The following is a 27,996-nucleotide window of genomic DNA, read 5'->3' on the forward strand; positions in this document are numbered from 1 at the left end:
TGTAAGGTCTAATGGAAGCGAGTGCCACAACATGTAGTTCTATGTAAAATAAATTTGGGCAAGACAGCCACCACACTTATCAAAACTGAACGCCTGATCAAAACTATCACAGAGATTTCTCACAATTTAGAAACCTAAAGATGAATCAGATACAAGATTATCAGTTTGTGTGGAAACGCAGTTGTCTGGGACAATATTTACAGACAGATAATTATTTAGCATCCAGTTCTTTATACCACGAATGCCGTCCTGAAGAACAGACAGTAACAGTTTCACGATGTGTCCAAGCAGAAGCTTATACAAGGCAAGCAAAATGGAGCCCGGGACTGAACCTTGAGGCACACCGTGACATAAAGCAGCAGAAGAAATCACAAAAATTAGCAGAAGGAAGTAAAAAAGTGAGGAGAATCAATCCTGAGCCGACCCAGAGATGTCCATTCAACGTCTAAGTCTCTGAATCAGGATCCTATAATCGAAGGCAGCAAAGATCCAATAGTCCAGCGCTGAATTGTCTTTTTTAGTTTTACTCTAAATTATTCTCATAATTTGCTAAATGAACCTCATGCAATATCAAATAAAGCTAGAAATCTAGTGATTATTAGCATAAGCTCATTGGGAAGATGTTTACAGGTGAGAAGTAGGGTCTACGTTTCCTCATAGATTTGTGGTCACTCAAACATCTTTTGCAATCAGACCAGTCGCCCCCTGCTGGCTGTTAGAAGACTGTAGCCTTAAGGCACTTTTACACATTACTTCACTTTTCACACATGTGAGATATGCGCATGTTTTATCTACAGCCGGTAACTGTGGCAATAGAAATATTACAATAATTTAAAAAATTGTAAAATGCAATTATATATTGCATTTATGTCCGTCTATCAGCACAGTACAGACTTCCTCAATGAAAAGTCCTACAGTGCTGTAGACAATTTCAAATTCCACCACAAGACTCCACATAGCACCGAGGTCAAACTTTTAAAGAAAGAAACTTACAATTAGATCTTTTGCCCTTGCTTCACCTTTTTGTAATATCTTGCTGACAAGCAGCACACAGCAGTGCTGATGACATGTAGCATCCTGTGTCTCCCCAGAAGGGCGAGACCAAAAGTACCACCATGCAAGGCTTCAGCTGATACTGGATAAACATCCTAATGCTGGTGTCACCAACGCTGTTGATATATTTTGTTAAACTCGATTTTGATTTAGCGGTAAAAACAAAGCAGAGTATGTTCTGACGTTATCACACCGTAGGGGCAAACTTAAGGGTTTATCAAAGTTAGACACAGAGATCATCATGATACTTTAACTGTGGAGCCACCAGGCCCTGAGGTGAGATCTATCAGAAAAGCACAATGTCTACAGCCTGGATGTCAAACTCTCAAATAGCTCTTGAGATATTTTACCCTGGAGACTGACGCTGCAAATTTTGCAAAATAACTATTTGATGTGACGCGTGCGCATTTTAGACATCTGGAAAAAGTGACCCACACATCACAGACAGAATGAATAGAAAAGGATCTTTCCTGTTCATTTATTAAAACTATTTCTTTCTGAGCGTGTGCCTTCACAGGTGGATAATATGGATGAATGCAGGGAGGAGAAAGCAGTCTGGTACGACAGGAAAGTTCAGAGACTGTTGCTGCTTGTGGAGAAGTGCAAACATCAGCATGTTGTGAGCTGACAATACGAGAGGGAGATGTTTATTGTAAACACAAATACTGCTCTCCCTCTTAAAAAACGTTTGGTTCTGTTGCCTTTTTCTTTTTATAACAGGTTACATGTCAGCTAAAAAAAAAAAGACGAATGAAATAAAGTAAAATAAAAAAGCCCTCAGTGCTCTCGGTGTTACTGAGGTTTCGTTTGCTCCGAGGGCTAGAACGTGTGTAAATGCTTCATCAATCCTGTTGTGCTAGTTATGAGATTGACCTGCAAACGTGCACGGCAGCACAGAGAAAACATAGTTTGGTCTTTTGCGTTTTGAGAGTGAAAAAATGAGGACAGTAAAAGTGTTGAGCGATGGGTCACAAGTCAAAAGAGTTCAAACAGGTACAGGTTATAAAAAACATCGAATGCAACTTTAATGGGCTTTTTTTTCATTAAGTATTTCATTAAAAACAACAAAAATCAATAATAAACAGACAGAATGGAGAATGGGGTCAGATCCACAGCACCACAGTTTGGGCTGAGGTACAGAGGGGTCACAGAGGGGTCACAGAGGGGTCACAGAGGGAAAAGACTTAAAGTCATTAGTCCATCACTGCTCCCGCGATGAAGACTTATCTCCTCCTCCTCCTCTCATCTCTCTCTCTGTTCCGGTCTCTGTTCTCTTTATTCCTCTCTTTGTCCCTCTCCCTTTCTCTCTCCCGCTGCTTCTCGCGCTCCCTCTCCCTCTCTGCCTCATTCTCTCTCTCCCTCGCTCGCTCCCTCTCTGCCTCATTCTCTCTCTCCCTCACTCGCTCCCTCTCTCTCTCTGCCTCATTCTCTCTCTCCCTCTCTCTCTCCCTCCCTCTGTCTCTCTCCCGTCCGTCATCTCTTTGCCTGTCCGTTTTTCGTCTCCTGTCCTCCACCGCCGCTTCCTCCTCCTCTTCCGATCTGTCGTCTCGTCTGTTCCGCCGGGCGCCGTCGCGTTCACGCCCCTCCGGGTCATGTGCGCGCCCCCTGTCGTCTTTCTTCGCCCGCTTCTCGCTGTCGCTGTCCTCATCTTTGTCTGCTCCGCGTCCAGCTCGCTTCTTGTCTGAAGATTTCTTCTTCTTGTCCTTCTCTCTCGTTTTCTTCCTCCCCTCATCACTTTGTCCTTTCCTCTTCTTCTGCTTCCTGTGTTTAGAGTCCGAGTCTGGAGGACAAAAAGTAGAAAGAAAAAAAACAAACAAATCACACGTTGTCTTTTCTGAAGCAGCAGCTCACATAAATGAAAAACTGTAAAAATTCAGACATTCAACTGAACACAAACATGGGTTTAATAAAACAGAAGGAGACACTCCTGACTACGTTGTTTTATAACAGGAATATTATATTAATGTTACAATATTAAACCTCCCAACTACTGCAGCACTGCTGTGAGCTAGAACAACAAACTGACAATAACACAATGTGCCTGCGTATAAAAGTGAAATAATGTGATTTTCTGAAAGTAAATCTTTAGGTTTCAGTCAGGCGTACCCGAGCTGCTCGAGGAGTCTGACGAGTCTGAATCTGACTCGCTGGATGAGTCGGAGGAGGAGGAATCTGACGAAGAAGAAGACGAGGACGATGTCGAGGAGTCCGATGATTCGACTTCCTGGTTCTGAGTCATGATCATCTTTGGCGCGTTTTTCAAATGTTCCCTCAGCTCATCACTAGGAGAGAAAACGATGTGGGAGAAATGTGAGAGTTCAGTGTTTCTGTGTGAACGTAAACTGCTACATTCATCATCCAATGACATTTTAGATGCAGCGAGAGTCCCACACTTTGAGGCCAGCAGAATTTAACAGAATAAACAACCATTATTTATTGCATATATTAGGAAAGCACTTTACAGTGCAGTTTATTCCAAACCTAACACAGTTAAGCTAAAAGTTTTCTGATTCTGTTTGTAAAAAAATGTGACAGCCATGTTTCTGTGTTTATGCTGTTTCTTGAAGTGTGGCCCTTACGTGAGTCCTCCCAGTCCAATAGAAGTGAAGAAGTTGATGGCGAAGCGAGTGTTTCTGGGATTATCACGAGGAAAGAGACCTTCAAAGAACGGCTGCAGGGTCCTGTAACACACGCAGAGGTCATGATTTATTGTTACGTCCTACTTCATTTATGGGCTCTTTAATTATCACTAGGAGCAACAGTAGCCAAATAAGAGCAAGAAGTCGCATTTTTCTAATTACGTTTCCTTAAATTTGATTTATTACCTCACTCGACTATATCATTAACATTTAAATGTTTTCTGAGTAAAAACTTTGGCTGCCTCTGCAGCAGCTTTAGTAAAGTACAGTTTGAGTGTTGTGCGTGGCTGTGGTGGGAGTGTGGGTTTTCGTACTGGTCTTTCAGCCTCTGGTTAAGTTTTGGCAGACCCATGTAGGCACAGAGCTCTTGGAATAGGATCTTTACAAAGATCCTGCTGGACGACGTTGTGGTGTCCTCGCTCATCTTGATGCACTCCAACACCTGTGTGAGACACATTCAAAAGACAGAGAGACGGTCTAACCAGAGTGGAATGAGTTTCATGGTCACGCTGGGGAGGATCTTTTTTTGTGTCCTTACACTCCACGGCACAGAATCTGTGTAGAGCAGGTGAGCGAACAGTCGCGCCACGTTCCTCAGTTTGTTGGTCTCCAGTCGGTGAATCGTGTCATACTGCTCCGAAAATATCGCCTCGAAACTCTCCATGTACTCCTTCTTCAAGAGACAGAACCTCTACACACACACACACACACACACACACACACACACACACACACACACACACACACACACACACACACACACACACACACACACACACAGTTAACAGATAGAAGCAGTGCTTCGCATCAAAATCAGGTTGAATGCTCTCTTTAGTTAAATTAATTACAGTGAAACTTAAGATAACAATAACAAAAAAGATCTGAGGTAAACATGACACATGGCCAATAAACATAAAAAGCTTGAGCACTTCCTTTTAGTTGTTCTTTTCTTTTAAAAAGTGCACAACAAGATTTATATGCACCTCAGTGAAATGGTGACATTCATCGTGCAGAGAATAGAAATACCTAACAAATATCTATGAAGGGAAGATGGAAAACAACCGACTCTTTGAAGCAGGTTTCCCTAAAGCACCACTGTTCGCACGATTGTGGAGATGAAGAGTGTGTGTGTGTGTGTGTGTGTGTGTGTCTGCGTGTGTGTCTCACCCCAGCCAGCAGGCCAAAAAACTTCTCGTAGGTCCTCTGCTGAGCGCAGCAGTCCAGGATCATGTTGCACAGCTCCTTCTGTTCATACAAACACAACTCTTTCATTAACTACAGTCAAACTACGGCAGTCACATCAACTTGCAGGCTGCGGCCAAGCTGTCAGTGGTCCTATTAGGAGTTCATTTAACATTTGTAGACTTTTGATAGTGTAGTCAGAAGGTCTCTGTGCACTCTGATGTTTCTTATTATTTATGACCGCACTGTTTCAGAGACACAGAGGAGACACATCTAAAGATAACATCCGTCAATAACAACTCATTACATTACTGTAAGTGTTTTATTGCTGGATGATTTTCATTAAATGGCCTGCATTTGTATAGCGCTTTTCTAGTCCATAGGACCCCAAAGCGCTTTACACTACATTCAGTCATTCACCCATTCACACACACATTCACACACTGGCGATAGCAAGCTACATTGTAGCCACAGCTGCCCTGGGGCGCACTGACAGAGGCGAGGCTGCCGGACACAGGCGCCACCGGGCCCTCTGACCACCACCAGTAGGCAAACACGGGGTTAGTATCTTGCCCAAGGATATTTGGCATGCAGCCAGGATGCAGCCTGGGATCGAACCACCGACCTTCTGATTAGTGGCTGACCTGCTCTGCCACCTGAGCTACAGCCACCCCATTAGTGAAATTTTGTTTAGTTTCATCTGCTACCACTTTTCCAGCGTGCTCTTAGGCAGTGTAGATATTTTTATGCCTTTTTCTCTCCTCTGTCTCACCAGAACAGCACCTCCTCTTTGTTCCAGACTTCCCGTCATACAAATTACAGCTTTCCTCTCCTGATTAACAAAACACACACTTTAGCAGTGTGAAATGGTGCAGTGTCTCTCTCCATGTAGCATCAGAGCTTGTGAGTGAGTGGGGTTAGGCTGTCATGCTGCATTTAAGCCATTGTAAGGGAACAAATGCTTATTTATAGGGTTTCAAAAATTACGTTTACCTCCTATAGTGGTTCTTACACCTGTATGGCCTGCTAGTAATGCAGTTCTAGAGACTGCCCTACTAATCCACCACGATGTAAACAACACAGACCAGCTGAGAATTATCATCTGGGTTTTTGTTCAGATCAATTTACAAATGATGCCTTTAGACTTCTAATTCTGCCATGAAAGCTGTGAAATTGAATGGAAATATGTTTTTTTCTTCAACAGTGAACTGAGTCAGTGCTTAATATCTCGGTTAGTTTAGGTCCAGACTTATATTCCATCAGCAGCTCAGTCACGTTTCACCTTCACCTTACTCTGGATATGAGATCGAACATTTCAGCCTGCATGCCAAAAATATACTTTTGGTGGAAAGGGGAGCAAACCACATTCGTCAAGTTTCAAAGTATTAACATTCTTAGGCTGGTAGGCTGACTGAAAATAACAATCTTTAACACTGGACCAAAGGCAGCCAAACAAAAGGTAATTTTTCAACCTTTGGACTGTATACCATCTACAGTATGTTAACTACCATCAAAAGCTCCTTGATGCTGTCAGGTTCAATCTCATGTCCAGCTTCTTACTATTAAAACAATAAAAGACAAGAATGCTGCCTAAGACACAAGTACATATAAACACACTGTCATCACTTTCATTACATGACTAACAGAACGAGACGCTTCTTTTTCAGTCTCTTACAGGTTTCGACCACCAAAACACTGGTTGTGACAGTGATACAAACAAACACACACACAGCTGATTGTCCTCTGTAAGAGTTTCTCACCACATCCACACACACAGCTGACCTGCACCTGTCACCCTATGAAACCTACTACACGTAATTATCAGCTCAACCTCCATTACAGGAACACAAAAACGATTACAGTGGTCCCTCGAGTTGCGTTCCAAAATTAACCCGCGATAGGTGAAATCCACAAAGTGGCCAACTTATTTTTTTCTTTTTACAATTATTATAGATGTTTTAAGGCTGTAAAACCCCTCACTACACACTTTAAACATTTTTCTGACAGGCATGAACATTTTCACACTTTTCTCTCTTATTTAAACACAAAGTTCAAACTAGAGCTGGGCGATAGAACGATAACGATATGTATCGCGATATAACTTTTACTCGATAGAGAAATTAAACTATCGCGATAGACCTCGCCGCTCTTGTCCTCTTAAAAAAAAAAAAAAAAAAAACAGGTCAGCCAATCCAAATTAAGTAGCGCAGAGCCGAACCAATCACAGCCGCAGCGTCACGTCGCGTGACTTGTTACGTACAGCACAAGTGCCAAGCCGCACGTGTGTTTGTTTGGGAAGCAGCCAGCGCGTAATGGAGGAAATGAGTGTGCCGACTAGAAAAATCAACCGAGCGTGACCAAAGAGAAAACAGATGATGGTTCCAATGCCGGAGAGATTGTCGAACGGAAGAGCCATAGAAGTTCCGTAGTGTGAAGGTATTTCGGCTATTTCAAGTCTGACAAAAAACAGAGTAGCGTGCACTGTAAATTGTGCCGAAAGCAAGTCTGGAAATACAATAAAGTGGTGCATGCGTCACACTGTGCGCCACGTTATTGTTTCGGTGAAATGAATTTCTACAATACTGTTAATTCTACTCTCTGCAGTGTTTAAATGCTTACATATACACACAGTTACTGTCCGTCCACACATACGACTCTGTTCTGCTTCTATGCCCCAGCTTTGTTTACTTTTTCCCACCGAGGCTTCTAGACTTCTGATTGGCCAACATTTCTGCACGGTTAGGAATCTAGCGCCACCTGCTGCTTTGGCATGTTCATAGCAGCGTTTTCCTTCATTTCTGCCTTTATGTGTGGACGGATTATTTTTTTAAACGAAAACGGAAAATCTCCGTTTTCAAAAATACCCGTGTACGTGTGGACGTAGCCTCAGTCTCTGACTGGAAGCGCTAATTCGTCATTCGGCTTTTGTCAGACTAAAGTAACTGTTAAAACTGTTTGAAAAGCTCAGCTATACAACAAGGAGAGATTGAGAATTTCCTTTTAGTTCTCAGTTTATTTGATATTGACAAAAGTTAGTCAGTTTTGTCTGTTCTTCTGTAAAACAAACTAAGATTTATTTTTAGAATTAATATTTTGTTTCTAAGTGGAATTGACAATTTAGTCTGTTTCGTTTGTTCTATTTTGAAACTTAAACGCTTTAGCGGCTGCCTTTTGTGTAGTTTGCAATATTTGCCTTTATTTATCTGAAAAAGTCTCATGTTCCTTAAGTACATCTACCCTGTTGAACTTATTATGGGAAATAAATATTTAAATAAAAACAAGCTGCTGATTATTTCACATTTTACTTGTGAGCAACGGCACATTTAAATCTTACAAATATAGTTATTTGGCTTATATCGTGATAGATATCGTTATCGCCTGAAATGAAAAAAACATATCGTGATATGAAAAAATCTCATATCGCCCAGCTCTAGTTCAAACCCTCGTAGAAAAAAAAAAAGTCCAGTATTATAGAAAGAAACCCGCGGCTGCCTTTGACGGTGCAAAACCCCACGGTTTCAGCTCAATTCTCATTTTTGATGGCTAGCTGAGTGTTCAACAGCTAGCCATCAAAGGATGCACGCCAAGTTTTCACCCAAACTTCAGTATCACGATAGTTTTAGATTAATCCTCTGTGGACAAACTCACAGCGATGAAACTTTACAATTGTGCGTTTTCAGTGTAAGTCTGTTTGTGGACTCACCGTTTGGCTTTCCGGGAAATCCATCTTAATCAGTTTGTGAGCACACTCCTCAAAGTCCAAGCTGCAAAAACAATCAATCTATTAATCAATCAAACAATCGATCACAGGTGTACAATTGTGAGCTCATGCTGGTGTGTTTCTGTTTGTGTCGTTTAATCAATCGGCTTCACTTTTTCATCCTGTTGTCCAAGCTTGTGAACCGTTCTTCAGTGAAACCATGGTAACGAGGATGCTCATACACAGGTTTCTATAGCTGTCTTTGTGAGCGCACTCTGTGGCCTAATACATTTCCTAGCACTAAACTCTTAACCAGCCTTGAACAGGCTTTTTGAAGGGAGGATTAGTCAGAGTCCTCCCTCCTAAGGTTTTAAATTCAAACAGGTCCTCAGAAAGACACACGCACGCACACGCACGCACGCACACACGCATGCACAGCCTTAATTATCAGTCCAACTCCATCAAATATAGTGGGAGCTGTAAATAACTGCCAACACCCGCAGAGAAAACTACGTCACTCACTGTATGAATGTGTATTTTTAGGAGTGTGTTCCACCGTGTTTGTGTACCTGGACTGGATAGCGAGGTAGATGGTTCTTCTGAAAGCAACCAGGTTGACTTCTGTCTTATCAAAGATGGTGACTTTCTCGTCTTAGAGGGAGACAAACACAAAGGTCATCTTTAAAAGGGAGCTGATTGGATGTGTTAAATGTGTTAAAATCAGAACAGGAAAAATGTTTAAAAATCAAAATAGTTCAATGTAAACACAATCAGTTCTTAATGAAATGTCACCTGAGTAATTATCGTTCATTAGTGCAATATAGGATTTACATGAACCAATGATGCAAGTAATCTAGTTTAATTGGGGTCACACAGCATGCACTTCACTTTTAATTAGGGCTGCCACGATTAGTCGACTAGTCACGATTATGTCGACTATTAAAATCGTCGACGACTAATTTAATAGTCGACGCATCGTTTGAAGCTTTGTAAGATCACAAAGGACGCAGGAATGAGTAGTAGGATTTAAGAGTGTAATAACGGACTGAAACAGAAGATGGCAGCACTGCATGTACAAGGATGCCAGCTGCCGTTAAACCCCGAAGAAGAAGAAGCTGTGTCCCAGAATTCATAGCGCAGCCCAGCGCAGTTGTCAACAATGGCGGTAGCTAGTTAGTTTTAACTTTACTCTTATTATTCTTTCTGGGTCACAAAATAAACGTTTAACATATTTTCAGGCAAGAATGTAGCTGTGTAAACCTCAAATATCTGCTCAGTTTATCAAGACACCACATATTTTCAAAAGCGCTCCGACGTTTTCGGAGATCTGTTACCCACTAGCTCGTTAGCTAGGCGGGGGCAAGGCTAACTAGAGCCGTGAGAACACCGGACTCCCGGCAAATCGTTTTCAAACCCACCGCCGTCTTTCGCTAGTCAGGTTAAACATATATATAAGTCACTTAGATAACTTAAAAATGTTATTGTTTGGCTTTCTTTAGTATTTTATTTGTTCCTGAGTAAATCGGTTTGGCTGAGATTAAAGTTATAGTTTTTGCACAGCTAAAACTGTCAAGCAGACAGCTGATTATCAGAAGTGTGAGACGCTGGAGAATATACTCCGGTGTCCTGTTATATTTTAGAAAGCAAGGAGTTTATTAAACTTCACCGAAACAATCTGCAAATTTCATTAAAAATTAATAAACTACCATCTTGTCTTTATTTTTAGTTAGCACAAACACTTCAAGCTGTAAGCTAATGATAGTTATATAAGACCAGATGCTGCTGGTGCAATAAGCTGTACGCTGTATGTCCAATGGATGATGATCTGATTAGTCGACTAATCGCAAAAATAATCGGTGACTAGTCGACTATCAAAATAATCGTTTGTGGCAGCCCTACTTTTAATAATACTCAAACTTAGTAATTACTTGCTTATTACTTGTCTTGATGTAACGGTATTAGTTACATCAAAGGTGCCACCAAAAGTGAGTCAGTGACTCATGTTAAAATGGCCACATTCACACATGAAAACAACATATTTACAGTGTGGTATAATAACGGTTCATATATAGGTTACGTATTATTTTTGTAACTCATACATTTGGATAAAGTCCAGGCTAAAAATTTGTGGTCTGGTTCTTCAGTTTGATAGTCAGCTGCAGTTTGCTTTCTTTTAACAACTTTTGCTAATCGGAGCTGAAATTAATTTAACCAAATTAACTAGCAGGTATTTCTGTTTGTGTAACACCCATACAGTTTATGGATGAAGGTTGCTAGCACACTCTTGTTTAGATATAGTCACTCCTGGGCAGGAAAAAAACGACAGCATAGCAGCGCCTAAAATGCTCATTGACTCATTGATGTTATGTTTTTAAATGCTTTACTGTCCGTTCTCCTGTAGCTGCTGTACTCAGAACTATATTTAGTTAGTGCTAATGCTTTTAGTGTAATGCAGTCACAGGAAAAAAATGTATTAAAATTACTCCGCTGCTTTTACTGGCAGCTAATTGTTTTAAATATTCCAAGAGGTAATGAGCCATTCGATGAAAGTCTGGAGGCAAAAAACTCCAAACAAATTTCTCAGCAAGCTGGCCAACTCCTTTTACAGAGCTCTGCTGTGTTTGGAGAAAAAAAGCCTTAAAAGTGAAAATAATCTGGACTGTCCAAGGCATGACAGATAATTGGAAATTACAGAAAGATCCTCAGTACAACAGTTCTGTTAGCTGGTTACACTAAAGCTGAATCTGGGCTGAACATCAAGCTATATTGCCCTAGATATTTGTCTTTGCTTACAGCCCTGGAGTCAGAATCTCCCTCCATTTTCAAGCTTATAAATTATATTTCTGAAAATGTAAAAATAATTTATTATGGAACAGACTTGGGGGTTATTTCATGATACCATCTCTCAAAAAAGTCTTTAGTCTAACTATTTATTATTTGTGATGTTTAAAATAAATATCACTGTGTTATTTTATCAGATATCAATACAACTGTTTTCACAGGCCAAGTGTTTAAGCCTCAGCAGATTAACGTATTTGTCTCACCATCTCCTTCCTCCTCATTCTCATCTTCCTCATCATCGTCGTCATCATCACTGCCATCTCCCTCCTCCCCTGAATCGCTGCTACCCTCATCCAGGATATCTGAAATGATGCACCATCAAACTTTGGTTAAGCTGTAAACGAGCAGACAGGTGATTGGACAGTTCAGAGTGTGATGATTTCTTACCTCTTTTAAGAGTTTTATATTTTTCCTCATTCTCCAGGAAGTCTGGATCCATCTTAAATACATCTAAGTGAACAAACACACAAAGACTGTGTAAACATTTCTGAAAAGTCCCATGACTCCTCCCTTCCTCCCACTCTCCCTCAGGTCTTACTGAGGATGTCCTCGGGGTTGTATTCGTCATCTAGCGGCAGCATGTGAGTGAACTGGTCATCCTCATCCACCAGATCCAGGCCTTCTGGGATTACTGGATGATCTTTGAAACCATCCTTCCTGATAGCAAACATCACCTCTATCATGTACTGGACCCTTTTGTCAATGGTCGACTCATGGAGGACATTCCTAAGACGCTCAAATATGGCTGGAAAGAGAAACAGGGAGAATGTGCATAAACTTTCTGAATTCTGAAATTCAGAAAAATTAATTCTCACAAGTATTTCAAGAGAAAAGAGATGACAACGCGAGGAGAAATAAAGTCTCTTAGCAGTTAATACTGTTGTAATGAAGCAAGAAAACGCCACTTTTTTGTGTGAAATCACAAAGGCAAAAGTAAATTCTCCAGTTTTCAGGGCTCAGCCATGTTTGAAATGGCTGCAATTTAAAGTTTTAAGTTGTTATCATTTGTTGTTCTAATTAAAGAGCTCAGCCTACACCATCACCTCCCACCATGAAGAAAGAGACAGTTATAAAGCTGCTGCTTCAGCGTACCGTTGATTCCTCGAGGGGACACTTCGGTCAGCTTGAGACCACATTCCTTCAAGAAGGAAATGGCGACCTCCACACTGTCATCAGTTGGACGCTCGAGCAGCAGAGTGAGCATCTCCAGACACAAAACCTCGTGGGCCTGAAGGCGAGTGACATCAGAGCAGAAAGGGACAGAAAAAGCACGCACCCAATTAGAATCTGGACGTCAACCCTCGAGCCCTCGGTCAGTATTTAACTTTGAAATCGGGACCTACCACGTTCTGGTTGATGAGATGAGCCACGAACTTCGACGCGGTCAGGCACTGTTGCTAGAAAACAAGATGAAGATTTTAATGCATGACTACTGCTGATAATTACTCAAACACATTTAATATCAGTGTCATAAAAAAGACATTTCTGCCTGTATTTGTTACAGACAATTTAATTTTGTACAGATTGTTCAAGCCTTCAAGAGATCATACTAAAATTATCCACAGCAGGTAGAAACACACTCTGGACTGCGTTCACAAGCTTCCAGCACTGCCAGTTATTTCTCTTATTTAGATCCAGTTTCTTTTTTATCTCAGTAATTTGGACACATGCGGCATCAGTCTGCTCAAATTGGAACATTTCCACCTCTGTCACTTGAGAAAGGACTTTTAGATTCAGACTGATTCTCATTCAAAACCTATTCTCAAATTAATAAACAGAAAAGGAGGCCTATTTTTAGCCTCTTACTCCAGTAATACGCAAAAACAAGCATAAAAAGTAGAATATGCAAAGTCCAACTGATGAAGGTCAAACAGACATTTGAACTGCCTCATGTCCCACCATAACACACATGCTCACAGCGCTTGCTGTTTGTTATAATACTGTAGACAGAAGTTTCCAAAGTAATCAATTTTAGTCATTAATATGCAAATGAAAGCAGCAAGGTGCTCTAATATCTAATCAGATCATCTCCTCCACATGCAGCATCTGTGATTTATATATGATATGCTATTCATGAGTCACTGTGTTTAGCAGTGGCAAGATATAAAAAGTTATATTTTTAATACCAGAATGACAGGTGCATCATTTGGAGGCATCTTATTCTTTGTCTTTATGAGAAGAATGACATGAAGATGACTGTTAGGTGTTATTAATGTTTTGTCTTCTGCTGTAATTTTCCTAAAGTCACCGTCCTTCAAAACACAAAAGTGAGCCTTTGGAAGTTAAACAGACTGCGCACAGGGTCATCCAGCCTCAATAAGTTTCTAAAGTGCTGCAGTGTGTATTGGTCAGATGATCTTGTTTACTAGTCCTGGACTTCAATGTTCAGATGTTATAAGTATCTGGGCGTCTACGTGTGACAGTAACACTTCACTATCACTGTTTGTGGATCACTAATCAACGGCGACAGACAGATGGGTACCTTGAGGTTGCGGCGGTAGCTTCTCCTGAAAGTCAGGATGAGACGTTTAAGGATCAGCTCTCCGATCTGAGGGAACTTTGAGTTGATGATGGCAACGACAGCAGCGTAGACATGAGTGAAAATGGGAGAGGCCGTCTGAGCCTGCAGTATCGAGCGAGCCAGCAGTCCCCTGACAGGCAAAGAAGCAGTTACGGGGAGTGCGTCAGTCACGAAGGTCTTTTTTCACTCTCTTTAATCAATCACGCTAATCTGGAAACTTGAAGCTAATAAGGTGTTTGATGTCTGTGCAAAAATTACAGGCCTCTGCTGCACAAAGCCTTATCGTAAAATGTACACGAATGAATGCATTTTCACTCTCATCCGACAGATACAACAAACTCCATTTGACTTCAAAGGTCATTGAAAATCTAACACTGACGTCTCATTGGTGTGTGTGTGTGTGTGTGTGTGTGTGTGTGTGTGTGTGTGTGTGTGTGTGTGTGTGTTCACCTTCCCCTGACGATATTTTCCTGCAGCAGCTCCTGGATGATGTTGATAATGTTGGATACGTTGACTTTGTTGATAAGACCGTTGATGGACTTCTTTAGAGCTTCCCAGCTCATCCTCTGATAGGCCAGGCTGTATAACAGACAGGGTGTCATCAATTACATGCAGTTCTTTAAATAAACAGCTTTTTTTTTTTTTTTTTAAACTGCAGTTTTACTGCAGGTACATTTGTAATGAATGCAACTAATCTGATTTGTTTTACTACTGTCTGTTATGCAGTTAGGTGCAGGAACAGTTTATAGTTTGACATGGTGATGTGTCCAAGTATCACAACAGAATAAAAAGAAAAAAAGTGTTTGAACACTTCTAGTGTATAAACATTTCAAAACATTCACACCTGGACTTGGACTGCAGCTTCCAGTGACACTTTCTAATCTTAGTGTATAGGATTAAAGTACTGAAATGCTCTCTTACCTGCTCTTGTCAGTGATTTGCTGCTGCATCAAGCGCAGCTTAGCGGGAGGAATATAAGCGCCCCCAGTCCTCGTCAGGATTGGATCAAGCTCCTCCTTTTTCTTTTTGACTGGCGGCTCATTGGCCGCAGCTGGTCCCCTGTCAGCCAGAGGGGAAGCGGAGCGACCCCGCCTCCTGTGATCTGAATCAGCCTCTCGATTGGCTCGTCGGTCAAAACGGCCATCTCTGTCATCGCGCCGATCATCATAGCGATCCCTGCAGCAAAGAAGAAACAAAGGAGCAGGTTACTTATTTAAGTAACACTTTTCCTTAAAAGAAAAAACTCTCAGGTCTGAATATGACTTGATTAATCCAGAGAAACCAAATCATATCAACACCGTTATGCTGAATTGGATTTTTAAAGTTTTCGTTTTAGCAGGATTTATAAAAGTTGCCAAGCAGCTGGGAATCTAATGTCTAATAGGGCTGTGCGATCTGACCAAAATCTCATATCCCGATATAAGACATCCATCGTCCGATATCGAATATAAATCACAAAAATTTAACATTTTCTGTCAGTTCTGTGAATCTCGGGCAGCTCGACATGCGTGAAGTGTTTCCAGCTGGGCGTCGTGTAGTCGAGTGTTTTAACTGATTCATGAAACTATACATTTTTAGACATAAGTTGTAACGGCCGCCGTTTTCTTTGTGAGCATTTATTACACGGCGTGCTGCGAGGAAAAGCCTGTTCTAACGTTTGAGTCTAAGGTTTATTTTTTAGCACCTGGCGGCTCTTTTTTACTTCTCATCCGTAAAAACACTCTACATACTCTTTCATGTTATTCCGTTTATTTTGAAATGTCTCAACAGGATCTTGAGCTTTATTGTGAAAGGTTTATGTGGAAAATAAACAACCAGACGTGCTACCGTTGTTGTTGCTAACGACAACGCATAAAAACAGCCGCTTGTCCGTCCGTAGTGTGGTTATATTAAATATAAGAGAAAGAGAGAACTTTAAGAAATTAATATAGCCACTACAGTGACCATCAAAACCATGAAAAAATATTGCCGTAAACTTTGTTTTGTGACACCACGAAACAAACGATAGTGTAAAATGAAACAATAGATGCTTTTATATCGTCATCCGATATATATCGTACAGCCCTAATATGTATGTATGTATATATATATAACTTGTTAACCCATATGGACTAAGGGCCACATCGGTGCTAAAATGAACACAAGCCAATCACAAAAGCTGCCTTTACCGTGCATAACGTCTTCTGTCATAACGGTCCCTCTCCCTGGATCGGGATCTGTCACGTCCTCTTGACCTCGACCTCTCTCTTCCTCTGGATCTCGACCTGTCCTGTCCTCTGGATCTTGATCTTGATCTCGCCCTCCCTCTAGATGTAGATCTGTCCTTTTCCCTGGATCTGTTTCTGTCTCTTTCTCTGGATCTATTTTTCTCTCTGGATCTGGATCTGTCCGTATCCCTGGATCTGGACCGATCTTCTTCCTTGGACCTGGATCTGTCTTGCTCTTTGGATCTTGATCTTGATCTCTGGAACAACAAATAAGCCCAGTGACAGCATTATTTTTTTTAAGTTTTCATGTGTTAAAATGATTTGGAACAATCTGAATGCAAGAATGATTTGGACAACACGGAGAACACCAGAGCAGCACAAAACCAAGCTGTCATTTTTAAAAGTTTGAGTTGAGCTGAAAAAGAGAGACAACCCAGCAATGTGAAGTCGGTCTGCCTCAGGTCCTGCATCAAGTAAAAGCCTGTATGCACCTGGGGAGCTCGTGTCTAAGCTGACAGTAATGGAAACAAAGTCCTCTTTGATTTGTGATTCTGTCAGTCAACAAGTTAAATCTTTATTCAGTGTCTTCTTCACTGGATGCACTCATAAATCAGGCCAGCTGACACTAAACATGCTACTGTGTCTTACATCGGTGCCTCAAGCTTAAACTGGGTCCTGTTCTCATGGTAACCATCTCTTCAGACCAAGCAGTTTTTCACACCAGCTGTCCAGAACTGCAGCCTGAATAATCTACTGTGCAACGTGCAGACTAATGCACAGCCACATTTTCAAATGCAACATAATCAAGTAAATAAGCCTCTTCTTCAGGTACTTTATTCAAAACTATTCTGACATTCAAGATCACTTTTAGGCAAGAATAGTAACAAAATGCTTCAGTTCCCATTTCCACACAAAAATACACCAACTGAATAAATACTGTCAGTTCCTGAACTCTTCTTTGGACAGTATCTAAAACATAACATGGATCACTAAACTCCGTTGACCAAAGCATCTGACTGCATTAACTTTTTAAGATTTTGGTGTTTCTGAATTTCTTGTTTTGGCTGGATAATTTTTATTACTGCCGTGAATCTCAACTATTGTTCGGTATAGTTGGGGAAATCAACTTACTTACTCCACCTACTACTAATGGCGTTTCTCACTCCAAACTCAACATTTTTGATTGATGAGGAATTATAATATACAATATATATATTTAGAAATATAAAAAAAAGGCTTTCAGCATATGTTTCACCCTCTGTAACTGTCTGAAAGCATCCGATTCTTCCATTTCTACCGTAGTAGTCTGTACATTATGAAATGTGACAGACTAGTAAAAGCCACATTTCTTACTTTGATCTGAGCCACGCTGCTTCGAATCTTTCTCAGTGCTGATGAATGATGTTCATCCTCATCACTGCTGCTGCTGCTGTCTGAACTGCTTGAGGATGGGCTCCTGGAGGGCCTGCGGTCCACAGGACTTGGCTGAGGGGACCGTCGCTCATTGGGGCTTCTTTCAACTGAGCCAGCCTGCTGGGGTCTGCCCGATGCTGGACTAGACTCATTCTCTGAAGGTCCTGCAAAGAGAAAAACAGATCAAGAGCAGTATTAGTATATCCATTCAATATATCCTTCTTCTTCCACTTACCCAATTTAGGGATACTTTGGGGCAGAAGGCAGGGTAGACATCGAACAGGTCACCAGTCTCTCACAGGGCTAACCGGAGACCTATGCTTTGGACTATGACTATTCAATAGCTACGTCATAACCGCAAACTTTGCGAAACTTGTTAATCCATATGTCTGGTGGTCACGTAGGTGAAGGACACTCAAACAACTAAACAAATAAAATGGACACCAGCTAACCACAAAAACGCACATCTATCTGTTACCATTCGTACCATGCACCCTACAGCGCAACCTAATTACATGTTGCACCAATAGATTCTTCTCATGCATTTCAGGCTACTTTTTCACTGCAGTTTTTGAATTTATCAGTGAGAGAATAACAATCATCATCTCAACATAACAGATAATAATTATAGCATCAATATAAGGACTCACAAATGTCAGCAAATTCCTGATGGGAAATTGCCAAAACTTTTAAAATGGACGTGTAGGAATGTACAAAGAAGATGAAAAACTTGAGACAAATATATTTGCCTTTAAAAAAAATGCCCACTACAAAACTGGAGGGAAAAGGTCCGTGTATTTTATTTGTTTATATCAACTGGTACCGAATGAAAAACATGTACACACACCCACACATTAATTTAGACTTAATGTACCAGCACAAACACAACACGTAAATTATGTCGTTAGCGCTACAAAGGTTCACCGCAGAAATCTAAATCAGGTCTAACGGGTGGAAGTACACCAGAGTTCCCAGCAAGGGGTACAGAGAAAATATACAGAAAGACCCAGCTGCTGGATTCAAACCCAGGACCTTCTTGCTGTGAGGTGACAGCTAATGATTGCAGCACCGTATTGCTCAAGTATAACGGATGGAGATTAAAGCGACTCTTATTACAAGAACATTAAGTGTAGGGTTCACAGCAGCATTTACTCACCACTGTTTTCTCTCTGTGCAGGACTGGGACTTCGACTTCTGTCTGCAGAGTCCATACCTGGAAGGGAGGAAAAAAGACAACTAAGACATTCACTTTGATAGGAAAAATGCAGGTTTTAATTAAAGAAACATTTTTTTCTACAAACCCCGTTACATTAGGAAAAAACATGTTGATGAGTTAATAAGATTTTATGAGACTTTCTGACATAGTACTCTGACACGATTAACGTATTTCTACGAAAGACTCGGTTTACAGACTTGTTGATCTGACATTAGTCTGCTCCAGATAAACTTTACATGAAATCACCAATACTCAATGCAGAACAAAGGATACATTTACTGTATATTAGCCGTTTTGTAAGTGATTAACGATAAAATAAGAGGGACGATGACTTCCTGGTAATGTTTAATCGCCGTACTGAGAGTCAAAAAATTTCATTGCCAACGGACGGAAGAGGTAACAATATGATAACTGGGCATTTCCTGAGGTAAATATTACCAAATGATCAAGTTTGTACGTCTTAATAGCCGATTAAACACATTTTGGGAAGTTTTCTTGAAACGGCAACACCACGCGTTACTAAAACGTCTTTTCAAATCAACTCCTCAGTTTTATCGCCATGTGTGTTAAGCTGAGCTAAAGTTAGCTTGTGTGCTAATGCTGTCTCGGCTACTGCGATCTAAGCTTCTCGCTACTATTTGCTGTCACTAAAACCTTTAAGATTTGATTTCCTTAACACTTTGACAGAAGGTCTGTCCAGCTAAATTGCTTTGTTTGGGTTTTAATGTCCTTACCATGCAATTTCCCGGCTTTCCTTAAATCACTGTCGTTCGTCTGGCGGAAAACTTCCTATAATAACCAACATTACTTCCGGGTGACAGATCGCTTCCGGATTTCACAATAAACGCAGCTTGTGAAGTTTGGTTTACTGTTTTTGTTGTTGTTATTTTTCTTTTCCAGTTTAACTTTGTTTCAGGATTTAACATTTATAAATAAAGTTGTAACACAAGAAATAAAGTGTATAAAATAAAATAAACACACATGGCCTTTTGTACACATGAAATTTGTTCATTTATTGTTTCATTTTGTTGTTGTTTTTTAATTTTCATGTCCTCAATTGTACACACACAAACTTCTTTTGTGTGTGTACAATTGAGTAAGTACGGGCCAGTTGCTTGAAAACAAGACAACAACTGTAAACAGTTGACTTTTTTCCTCAGAATTCTGGAAAAGAAGAAAAAAAGACGTGCGCACTTTTTTCCCCAGTGGCCCCAATCCTATTAAATAAATATTTTAAACCTTATGTTTAAAATATTTGAAGGAAGTTTATATTCTCCAGCACAGGCCTTCAGACATCAAAACGATTTGAGCCTAAACGGAGGGAATAATAACACATAAAATACAACCCTGTTGGTGTATCCATCACTCTTTTGCATACAGAGATGAAAGAGGAAAAAACACATAGTTTCTGAGTTATTTATAGCAGTGTGCTCGGGTTTAAAAGGCCCCCGACGATGACGTAGTCTCCGCGGTACTTAAGCATCTAGCTAGCACTACTAAAGAGGAGCATAAAAGGAGTAACGTGTTTCAGTTCAAACACAAAATTTATAAAAGCTCAACACGCAAACACACACTTGCTAACGGTAAAACTGGCAGAGAAAATAATAAGAGTTAAGTTCACTCAGAGATGGAGAGCAATGTAAGGAAGAGAAGACAGGAAGAATACCAAAAGGCAAGTACTGCTCAGCGGTATTTGATAAAGTGGAAATTTTAAAACCTGCATGTAATGCCCTCTTTTTTTTTTTGAATGGCATATTAGCTTTGTATATGATATGAAGTTGTGAAACAGTCCAGGAAAACAAACTTAAGTATACTAACTTTGTGTTAGCAGTTGAGTGCAGGATAAACATGTTAGCTAGCAGTAATGGGATTTAAAGTAAAGAACAGTGTGTGTGACTGGGGCACAGAGGCTGTGGTGCTCATGGTCATATTTACGTTACATAAAAGGTAGCAGAGATTCATCTAAATGTAAGTTTATGATTGATTCACAGAATTCCACTAACTTTATACTGTCTATAAAGACGGTATAATAGGGAATGGAAGTCAACTAGGATATCTCATGAAACATCTTACATTTTGTGGGATTCAGTTGTGTAAATTCACAAAGAGCAGCAGGTCAGCTGGTCGCAGCTTGTACGCAAGGAAAATCTATTGAAGCTCACATTAGAAATGATTGTGAGTAGTGATTCTTTTTCCCTCTGAACTGAGCCACGTCACTACAACCACAGCATTAGAGTTCCTCCACTTGCTGAATCCCACTTAGTCCCTCACATTCAGGTAAACAAAAAACAAAAAATGTGTTGAGTTGTGTTCACATTATTTTACTGTTATATATTAACATAGCATGAGATTTAGTTAGCTTTGCACAACAGTAGCTGGTAGAAATGTCCTTCAAAGAGCTAGTTTTTTCTTTCTTACACTGATTTTACTGATTTTCTTTTATTTGAGTAAAACAATTGATCGGTACTTAACTTTAACACAAGTATCTGTATTTTTAACTAAAGAATGTCTTTGCTTTTGCCACATCTGTTTATTTCCCAACCAAGGCCTGTGCTTTGGTGAGGGAGCTCTTCAAGATTAGAAGATATACAATCTTGTGGTTTCTAACAAAACCAACTTTTGGTCATGTTTCTTTACTTCTTGCTGTTTTTATACACCCATATAAACTGATGACTCAACAGAAGCTTGATTCCAGATGTGTTTACAGCGATGGTGGTATAGTGGTAAGCATAGCTGCCTTCCAAGCAGTTGACCCGGGTTCGATTCCCGGCCATCGCAGCTTCATTTTGTGACAGAGCAATTAGGGAGGAAAACAAACCTGTTTAATGTCAGAAAGAAGACGATAGTATACAATAAATGGGTATTCAAAGTAAAATAACAATTTATTGTAAAAAGATTTTATTGATTTTCTTTTACTTGAGCAGAGAAGTTGAATCAGTACTTTTTAAACAAAACTATCTGTACTTGTGCTTAAGTAAATCCTCTCAATATCACCAGATGCCGTGTTTCCTCCTTTGAGAAGCTCTGCTCAGCCTTTACTGCAGTCTCCTCCAGTTGTTTCTTATTTTTGGGTCCTTCTGCATTTAGTTTTGTATTTAATAACTAAATAGCACAATCTGCTTAGCTGATATCAGGTGATTGAGTTGGCCATGGAAAGATTAAGGTGGAAAAAAGGTGTTTTACTAAGTGTGCAGAACCTGATGATCTGTGAGTAATACTTCTTACTGGCCAGTAATATTGAGAGCTTAAAAAGAAGGCAATTTGACTTCTTTAGATATTTTGAGGATGTTTCACTTATCATCCAAGAGGCTTTGTCATTTATAGATCAACTGTCTAGTTTTGTCTAGTTTTCTAGGGAGGGCTGTCCCTTTGGAGGTGTCATAACCCACAAAGATGGTCGATCATAGTGGACATACACGGCCTCATTTACTGTTCTCTTAAACCAATTGTCATTGTCCAAAATGTGAACACTGGGATCCTGGGAAGCGTGTCCTTTCTTAGGTGTTGCAGGTGTGCCTCTGAGTCTTGTCCTCCTGTGTTGCATTTGTGGACACGTCTACGGCATCCACTGTTTAAGTCTATTCACATTTATGTGACATCAACAGCTCACATGATGGCGGGGTGGGGCAAGGTCTCACAGAGGTTTCAGTTGTCGGCCAGGTGATGGGAATGACTCACATTGTCAATAGCAGGTTAACATCCCTAGGAAGTACATCGATTTTTATATACACAGCGCCCAGTTTCAGTCTCAAATTAAACAGACTAACGTCATTTTAAACATAAGGATAGGAATCCTTTGCAGTCAATGACTACTTGAAGTCAAGAACCCATGGACATCAGAGGTGGGAAGCAACGAAATACAAATACTTAGTTACTGTACGTAAGTAGAATTTTCAGGTACCTACACGTTGACTTTTTATTTTTCTGATAACTTCTAACTTTTACTCCTTAAATGTTAACATGGATATCTGTACTTTTTACTCCTTTCATTTTCACAGCAGGCCCGTTACCTTATGTTTAACATATTTGAGGGAAGTTTAAATTCCCCAGCACTGCAGGCCTTAAGACATCAAAGTGATTTGAACCTAAACGCCTGGTCGCAGCTTGTATGCAAAGAAAATCTCTTGAAGCTCACATTAGAAATGATTCAGTAGTGATTCTTTTCCCCTCTGAGCTGAGCCACTACAACCAACCTTTGAGTTCCTCCACCTGCTGAATCCCAATTAATTCCTCACATTCAGGCAAAAAAAAACAAAAACAAAAAAACCCAAAACTTTGGTGAGGGAGCTCTGCAAGATTAGTAGGATTTGACAGAAGATAAACAATCTTGTGGTTTCTAACAAAACACATTTTTGGTCATGCTTCTTCTCTTCCTGCTGTTTGTATACACCCATATAAACTGACGACTCAACAGAAGCCTGATTCCAGATGTGTTTACAGCGATGGTGGTATAGTGGTAAGCATAGCTGCCTTCCAAGCAGTTGACCCGGGTTCGATTCCCGGCCATCGCAGCCTCGTTTTGTGATGGAGGAAAGAAAGTAATTTTATATCAGAAAGAATACGATGGTATGTAATTAATGGGTATTCAAATTTAAAAAAAGTTTGCGTTGCCTTGAAGTAGTATTACTTTATAATTATCATATTAAAATAATATGATGTTCAGTTAGTTTGCACAGAAACAGCTGGTAGAAATGTCTGTCAAAGACCTACTTTTTACTTTCCTACTCAGATTACATTTCACAGCCTGATTTTATTGATTTTCTTCTACTTGATTAAAGAAGTTGAATCAATACTTTTAAACACAATCTTTTAAACAAAACTATCTGTCCTTTAGTAAATCCTCTCGATATCACCAGATGCTGCGTTTCTTCCTTTGAGAAGCTCTGCTCAGCCTTTACTGCAGTCTCCTCCAGTTGTTTCTTATTTTTGGGTCTTTCTGCATTTAGTTTTGTATTTAATAAATAAATAGCACAATCCGAGTTGAGATCAGGTGACTGACTTGGGCATTAAAGAATATCCCATTGCTTTCCACTGAGAAACTTGTTTTTTTTTTCAGCATGCTTTGGGTCATCATCCATTTACACTGAAGTGCTGTCTATAGAGTTTGGCTGAATCTGAGCACAGGGTTTAGCCCTGTACACTTCAGAATTTATCCTGCTTCTTCTATCAGCAGTCACAGTGTTAGTAAACACAAGTTGCCTGGTTCCAACTGGAATTCCCAAGCATAATTCCCAAACAATTTATGCAAATCTTAAAAAACAATCCCCAAAGTAAAGCTGATTTCCTACACTTCAATCACATCTTAATTGTTTGTTTTCAAATCCACTGTGCTGGTGGCAAAATTACAAAAATATTGTCTTTGTCAGGCAAATTTTCAGCTTGTCTGTCTAAATATCGAGTATTTATGGGATCCTTCTGAGGTCCACACACAAACACACGGTACACCACTCCTCTGTACTGAAAATAAATACATCTTTATTTTCTCATCTCTATAGAGTGTCCCCTCCTTGCATCCCATTTAAGACATCAGTACAAAATACACATAATCATTATTAGACATTAACAGAAATGAGTAGACACCCACAGTCCGACATTAAAATGAATTAGAAGTGTGTGAAGGATTTCTCATCAGCGAGCACAGAGAGAACGTTTTCTGCAAACACAAATTCAGTAAAGTCTGAAGAGAATCAAAGGACAAATACCAGTTTAATTCATACCAGTTTGGACTGGACTAAATATTTATGCCACATGACAACATCTGAGCCACGTGCTCAATGATTATGTTGATGCTAAATGTTGCTGAAAGCTTCACATGACTAGGGAGTGCACCTTGGACCTTAGATATATTGTTTCCAAAGACAAAGGACGTACGTCCATACACACAAAGATCAGCTTTCAGGACGTAAGTTCAGTCCTAATGCAAGTATGCGTGGAAGTTCAAAGTAATCACGACAAGATCATAAAGCCAACGACATGACTTAAAAATAAAATAAAACCTAATGTTTAGGCCGTGGATGCCTTAAACACATTCAGCTCCCACATTTACATTTGTATTCATCAATAACTAATGGTACATGCAGAAAGCTGAGCGACCACATAAACAAAGGCTTTAATGCTAAAGAAAACAGGTTTGCCAACTGGTTATTAATGCTTCTGTGATCAAGCAGAAGATTCAAATTTCCCAGAATAAAAGCAGCAAGTTTCAGGTTTATCTGTATTAAGACATGCGGTTTGCATTGATCACAACAAGATATCCACAGATGAGCTCCGTATGATCAAAAATATGTTTACATTATTGCACAAGTGAAACTAACATGCCAACGCAGCTAAATCTCGCTAAGCTCTTCCCTCTGACTTGCCAATACATCATCATCCACATCATCATCACGGTCCCCATGACAACTTACAGAAATCTCTGTCATCTAGAACGTAAGCATCTCATGACTTTGCACGCTGACTCCACCTGCTCGAGCATGATCGACATAAAGAAATAAACCCAAACAAAAACACTTGAAGCAAAGACTCCTCGATTTTACAGGATGCTTTAGCTTAGCTTTGCACAAAGACTGGAAAAAGGGGCTAGCTGCTGGTGTCTCATCCAAAGAGAAACAAAACACCTTTTCTCGCAGCTCCATAGCTGTCAAATACAAATGCTTGTTTTGTGTTTTTTGTTTGTGTTTTGTTAAATAGCTGGAGGCCATGACAGCAAGGTTATCCATATAAACAAAACTTAGTGTACTCTAACATAAAATGGGTTATTATTAAAAGTACTGTGATTGGAGTTAGGTTGTTCAATATCTTTGATGATCTGATGAGCAGGAGGCAACACACAACCAGAAAAAGAAGAGCAGCAGGAGGACTATGACGACGATGATGGAGGCGATGATGATGCATCAGAAACTCTTAAATGTCTACTTAAACCCTTTTTAAGCAATTAAGGTGAAATGTGCATGGAATGAGTCATTTTAAGGTGGAAAGAATTCAGCACTATTATTAAAGATTAAGGAATGCAGATCTTTACAGTCTCTAACAGTGTACAGCCTAATAGTTGTTAGGGCATTTTCCTTGTTTTTAAGGCTCAATTCTGCCTAATTCAATAATAGAAAAAAGTCTCCTTGAGGATAAATATCCACTTTCTGGCTCCACCCCAACATTGTGTAGGACCAAAGAGTTTCACCTGTGGCGTTCATACCATAAAGAAATGTTTCAAATGTTTGTTTAGGGGGCTTAGAAGCAGCTGCTTCATGTTTAAAGCGTCCAGCTGATTTAAAAAAAAACAAAGCAGCTCCACGATGTGACAAAGTGAAACAGAGTTGAAGTCAGAAGCAACTGCTCTTCAGACATGAATTATTTTATATACTGCTGAACAGCCCGGGACTAAAATGCTTCAAGCGCCCCTGTTGTTCTTGTTTTTCCCCACCTTTCCTTTAGGTCTGTTGTATAGCTTATGTGTGAACTTGTAAGGTTTGGAAAGTTACTAAGATTAAAGTTCACATGTTTGTTGCTCATACGGTTCTTCTGTTACTGTCTAACACACTGGCCTCCCTGACAGCTGTCAGAGGACAAGTAGCTGGAAACAGTTTAGACAGTGGAAAGAGAAGCTGCAGGAATGTGCAGAATGAGTAAATACGATGTCATCTATAATATATAAAAATTTGTATGTGTTTTAAGTAAAAAAAACAAACAAAAAAACACACTATGTAAACATATTCTAATAGATCCCCCAAAATAAAATTATGAGTCTATATTATGAGCATAACATGGGCTCTTTGAAATTGAAAACTTTAAAAATACTCAGATACATAATGCCCAGAAACAGTTTTCACTGCTTTTTTTGTTTTTAAACAACTAAAAATATTCCCAATAAAGGTCCAGGGAGAATTCAGAGTAACCAAGGTGCCGTTTCACTTTCAGATTTATTAAATTTCATTTTTCACTGCTGTGATCAGCAGAAAATTAAGTTAAATTAATGCTCATCGTGGAACAGAAGCAAAAATTTCAGACGTTCTAGAAAATTCAAGAGCTTTAAAAAAATAAAAATAAAGCAGGAAGAGAGGAAATATACCCAACGGCCACTTCATTAAACCCATCTGCATAACACTGCTTTAGGTGCCCATCATTGTAATTAAAACAGCTCTGACCCACGGGGGCATGAACTCCGGGATGTTCTGTGGTATCTGGCACCAGGACACTGACACCAAATCCTTTTCTGCTGTTGTTGTTTGGCTGTGGAGTGCAGCCTAGTTTATCCTGGCAGTGTTTGCAGTGCACTTGTCACAACGTCCTCGCTGCACCGAGATGAGCGGTGGTTCTAATGTTGTGGCCGACTGGGCTGAACTAACGCTTTAACTGCTGAGGTTTTGAACACTGATGCCACAGTTGGTTACATTCAGTAATCTTACATTGTTCTTTGAAGGTGATCACGGACAAGATCATTGTGATTAGTATTATGTGCAGCTGCACAGTTCAGCTCTATGATTTCTTTAAATACAATTATCCAAACATGTCTTCTGCTAGTGTCATCTGATTTCCTGCTGGGATCAGAGGAGATTTGACAGAACTGGGATTAGTAGTGGTCATACTGGCAGGTGTGAGCAAACTAGTATACTAGTATAACTAGCATAACTAGCAAAAGTGGCAGTGGTTGTAGTTAGGTGCGTCTGCTGTTTGGTCACAACAGTTTGGGAAGGGAAGAAGGGATGTCGTTGATGTCTCTGGGTGCCATAGCCAAGAAGCATCAGACCACCACAGTAGATGCAACCAGGTGGGGGCGGGGCTATTCACATACAGGTGATGTTTCATCATCAGTGTTAGAGACGTACAGTGTACCAGACACACATTGTGTTCCACAGTGTTACGCAGCTATACAGTGATACAGACAGACAGTGGTGTCTCTCAGGCTGTGATTGAAAGGGGCGGTGCTCTGCTGTTGCTGTGACTACACGGGGGGTTGCCTGGCGGGTAGCGGTGACAGCCGTGGTGAAACGGCAGCCAAGAGCTCGCTGAAGATCTCCCGTCGCACCTCTTGCGCCACACTCTCTCGAATCTGGAAAACAAGAATCAGAAGAGGTGAAAGTGCTTAAAAACTTGACCTGATCCCTCAGATTGTTGTGGAGAATCCTCCTTTAATTTAAGCTTTTAATGCAAAGACACCTTATATAATCAGAAAACTGAGTACAACATTTTATTGTTATCTAGCTTTTATATCTCTGGAAATGTTGAGC

The 27,996-nt window shown here is 40.2% G+C and overlaps 2 protein-coding genes and 2 non-coding genes across 7 annotated transcripts in view; 2 read left to right on the forward strand and 2 right to left on the reverse strand.

The window, feature by feature from the left end:
• Positions 1-1,503: 1,503 nt before the first annotated feature.
• Positions 1,504-19,595, reverse strand: cwc22 (CWC22 spliceosome associated protein). The gene is made up of 21 exons (XM_026144996.1): positions 19,507-19,595; positions 18,713-18,769; positions 17,497-17,720; positions 16,105-16,400; positions 14,858-15,112; positions 14,387-14,515; positions 13,898-14,066; positions 12,759-12,812; positions 12,508-12,643; positions 11,954-12,160; positions 11,803-11,865; positions 11,619-11,717; positions 9,144-9,225; positions 8,578-8,638; positions 4,860-4,937; positions 4,231-4,383; positions 4,007-4,134; positions 3,633-3,734; positions 3,160-3,335; positions 2,475-2,833; positions 1,504-2,408 (listed from the first exon to the last, which is right to left on the reverse strand). The coding sequence occupies exons 2-21, from the start codon at positions 18,765-18,767 to the stop codon at positions 2,277-2,279; spliced, it is 2,958 nt and encodes a 985-aa protein (XP_026000781.1). The 5' UTR covers positions 18,768-18,769; positions 19,507-19,595; the 3' UTR covers positions 1,504-2,276.
• A 1,883-nt stretch (positions 19,596-21,478) lies between these two features.
• Positions 21,479-21,550, forward strand: trnag-ucc (transfer RNA glycine (anticodon UCC)). Its single transcript has one exon. It is a non-coding gene; the product is annotated as a tRNA-Gly (tRNA).
• A 1,661-nt stretch (positions 21,551-23,211) lies between these two features.
• On the forward strand, positions 23,212-23,283 carry trnag-ucc (transfer RNA glycine (anticodon UCC)). Its single transcript has one exon. It is a non-coding gene; the product is annotated as a tRNA-Gly (tRNA).
• Positions 23,284-24,225: 942 nt separating this feature from the next.
• itprid2 (ITPR interacting domain containing 2) overlaps positions 24,226-27,996 on the reverse strand; it is a 54,072-nt gene continuing 50,301 nt past the window's right edge. For all 4 annotated transcript variants that reach the window (XM_026144929.1, XM_026144928.1, XM_026144926.1 and 1 more), the window contains one exon: positions 24,226-27,818. In XM_026144929.1, the coding sequence (XP_026000714.1) occupies positions 27,711-27,818 (108 nt within the window). In that variant the 3' untranslated portion in view covers positions 24,226-27,710. The remainder of the gene's footprint in view (positions 27,819-27,996) is intronic.

Source organism: Astatotilapia calliptera, chromosome 16, assembly GCF_900246225.1.
Source record: "Astatotilapia calliptera chromosome 16, fAstCal1.2, whole genome shotgun sequence".
Classification (NCBI taxonomy): Eukaryota; Metazoa; Chordata; class Actinopteri; order Cichliformes; family Cichlidae; genus Astatotilapia; species Astatotilapia calliptera.